At 51.2% G+C, this 1735-nt stretch overlaps 1 protein-coding gene across 1 annotated transcript; it reads left to right on the forward strand.

The window, feature by feature from the left end:
• On the forward strand, positions 1-972 carry LOC118855236 (mas-related G-protein coupled receptor member X1-like). The gene has a single exon (XM_036765319.1). The coding sequence runs from the start codon at positions 1-3 to the stop codon at positions 970-972; it is 972 nt and encodes a 323-aa protein (XP_036621214.1).
• The last annotated feature ends 763 nt before the right edge of the window (positions 973-1735 follow it).

Here is a 1735-nt window from a genome sequence, read left to right on the forward strand (position 1 = left end):
ATGGCTGTGTCTCCCACACCTGGGCAGCAGGAATATGTTCATGACCACGCAACACAGAGAAGTGTAAACGACAGTTCAGTTTCTATGCAACATGGACATTTTTGGAGGGTTCACTGGATTTGGACCCTCCCTCTACTCACTGCCCTGGTTGGGCTGGTGGGGAACAGCATCGTCCTGTGGCTCCTGAGCTTCCGCATCCGGAGGAATCTCTTCTCTATCTACATCCTCAACCTGGCCGGGGCCGACGCACTCTTCCTCTGTTCCTCCTTTCTCGTCTCCATATGTGAATTTGTTAGATATTTGTGTCATTCTTTCATGTACAGGTTATTGCAATACATCACATACACATTCTACACGGTGAGCCTCAGTTTCCTGGCTGCGATCAGCACCGAGCGCTGTCTATCTGTGCTCTTCCCCATCTGGCACCGATGTCACCGCCCCAAGCGCACGTCTGTGGCTGTCTGCGCTGTCCTCTGGGCTCTAGGCGGCCTGCTTGAAGTAGCATATATCGTCATTTGTTATGATGATTATCCTGGCCACATGAAACGCATGTGTCGTGACTACTTAATCACAGAGTTTGTATGGTTCCTCCTCCTCACCTGCGTGCTGTGCATGTCCAGCCTGACCCTTCTGCTGAGAGTCCAGTGCAGCTCTCAGCGCCGGCAGCCCCCCAGGCTCTACCTCCTCATCCTACTAGCTGTCCTCGTGTTCCTGCTCTGTGGCCTACCCATGGAGATTGGGGAATTCTTAAGCTACTTCAATACAGTTTTTATGCCTCAATGGCTCGGTCGGCTCCTGGCCTGTCTCAACAGCAGTGCAAACCCCTTCATTTACTTCTTCCTGGGCAAACAAATGCATAAAAAGAAAGAGCCCCTCAAGGTGATCCTCCAGAGGGCCCTGGGGGATGAGCGGAATTTTGGAAGTGGGGCAAGGGACACCCTCTACACCAACAGCCTGGAGACATCATTCTGATGCTAAGAACAAGACTTGAGAGCCTTTGAAATGAGCCCCATGCCCAAACCCAGCTGCAGCCCCCTTTCCACCTCCCTGGCAGGGAAACCAGGATTCCCCCTTCCATCCCTTTTGCCGGTGCCTAGGGCTTGACCTCTAAGTGATGAACAAACAAGTGATATGCCAGGCAGCTCAGCAGTGCAGACAATAGAGCTCTAGGGGCTAGAATGGGAAGAACCAAAGTCATATCTGGCCTGAGACAATTTGCAGCTGTGTGATCCTGGGTGAATCACTTAATTCAGTTTGCCTCAGTTACCTCATTAGTAAAATTAGCTAGCAAAAAAAATGGCAAACACTCCAGTATCTTTGCCAGGAAAACCCCAGGTGAGGGTAACAAAGAGTCACCCGACTGAACAACAAGACTACACCAGGCAGTATACTAAGTGCTTTACAAATATGTCATTTACTCCTCACAATATCCCTGGGAGGTAGGTGCTCTCATGACCCCATTTACATTTGAGGAAACTGAGACAGGCAGAGGTTCAGTGACTTGCCCAGGGTCCCTAAGCAAGCATCTGAGACTGGATTTGAACTCAGATCTTCCTGACTCCAGCCCAATGCCCTGCACTTTGGAACCCCCTAGCTTGTTGGAGGCTCCTTTACATGGGGGGGTCAGATCCAGGGCCTCATGTGTCACCAGCCCAGGGGAAGGCAACTCCAACAAATGCCACTGTCCCTGTCGTGAAAAGCAGAGGAAGAGGAAAGACATCCTCCAAGGCCTCGT

This window comes from Trichosurus vulpecula, chromosome 6 (assembly GCF_011100635.1).
Source record: "Trichosurus vulpecula isolate mTriVul1 chromosome 6, mTriVul1.pri, whole genome shotgun sequence".
NCBI lineage: Eukaryota > Metazoa > Chordata > Mammalia > Diprotodontia > Phalangeridae > Trichosurus > Trichosurus vulpecula.

Bases quoted from the DNA above. Each gene is read 5' to 3' on its own strand.
- LOC118855236 (XM_036765319.1), top strand. From the start codon at position 1: ATGGCTGTGTCTCCCACACCTGGGCAGCAGGAATATGTTCATGACCAC.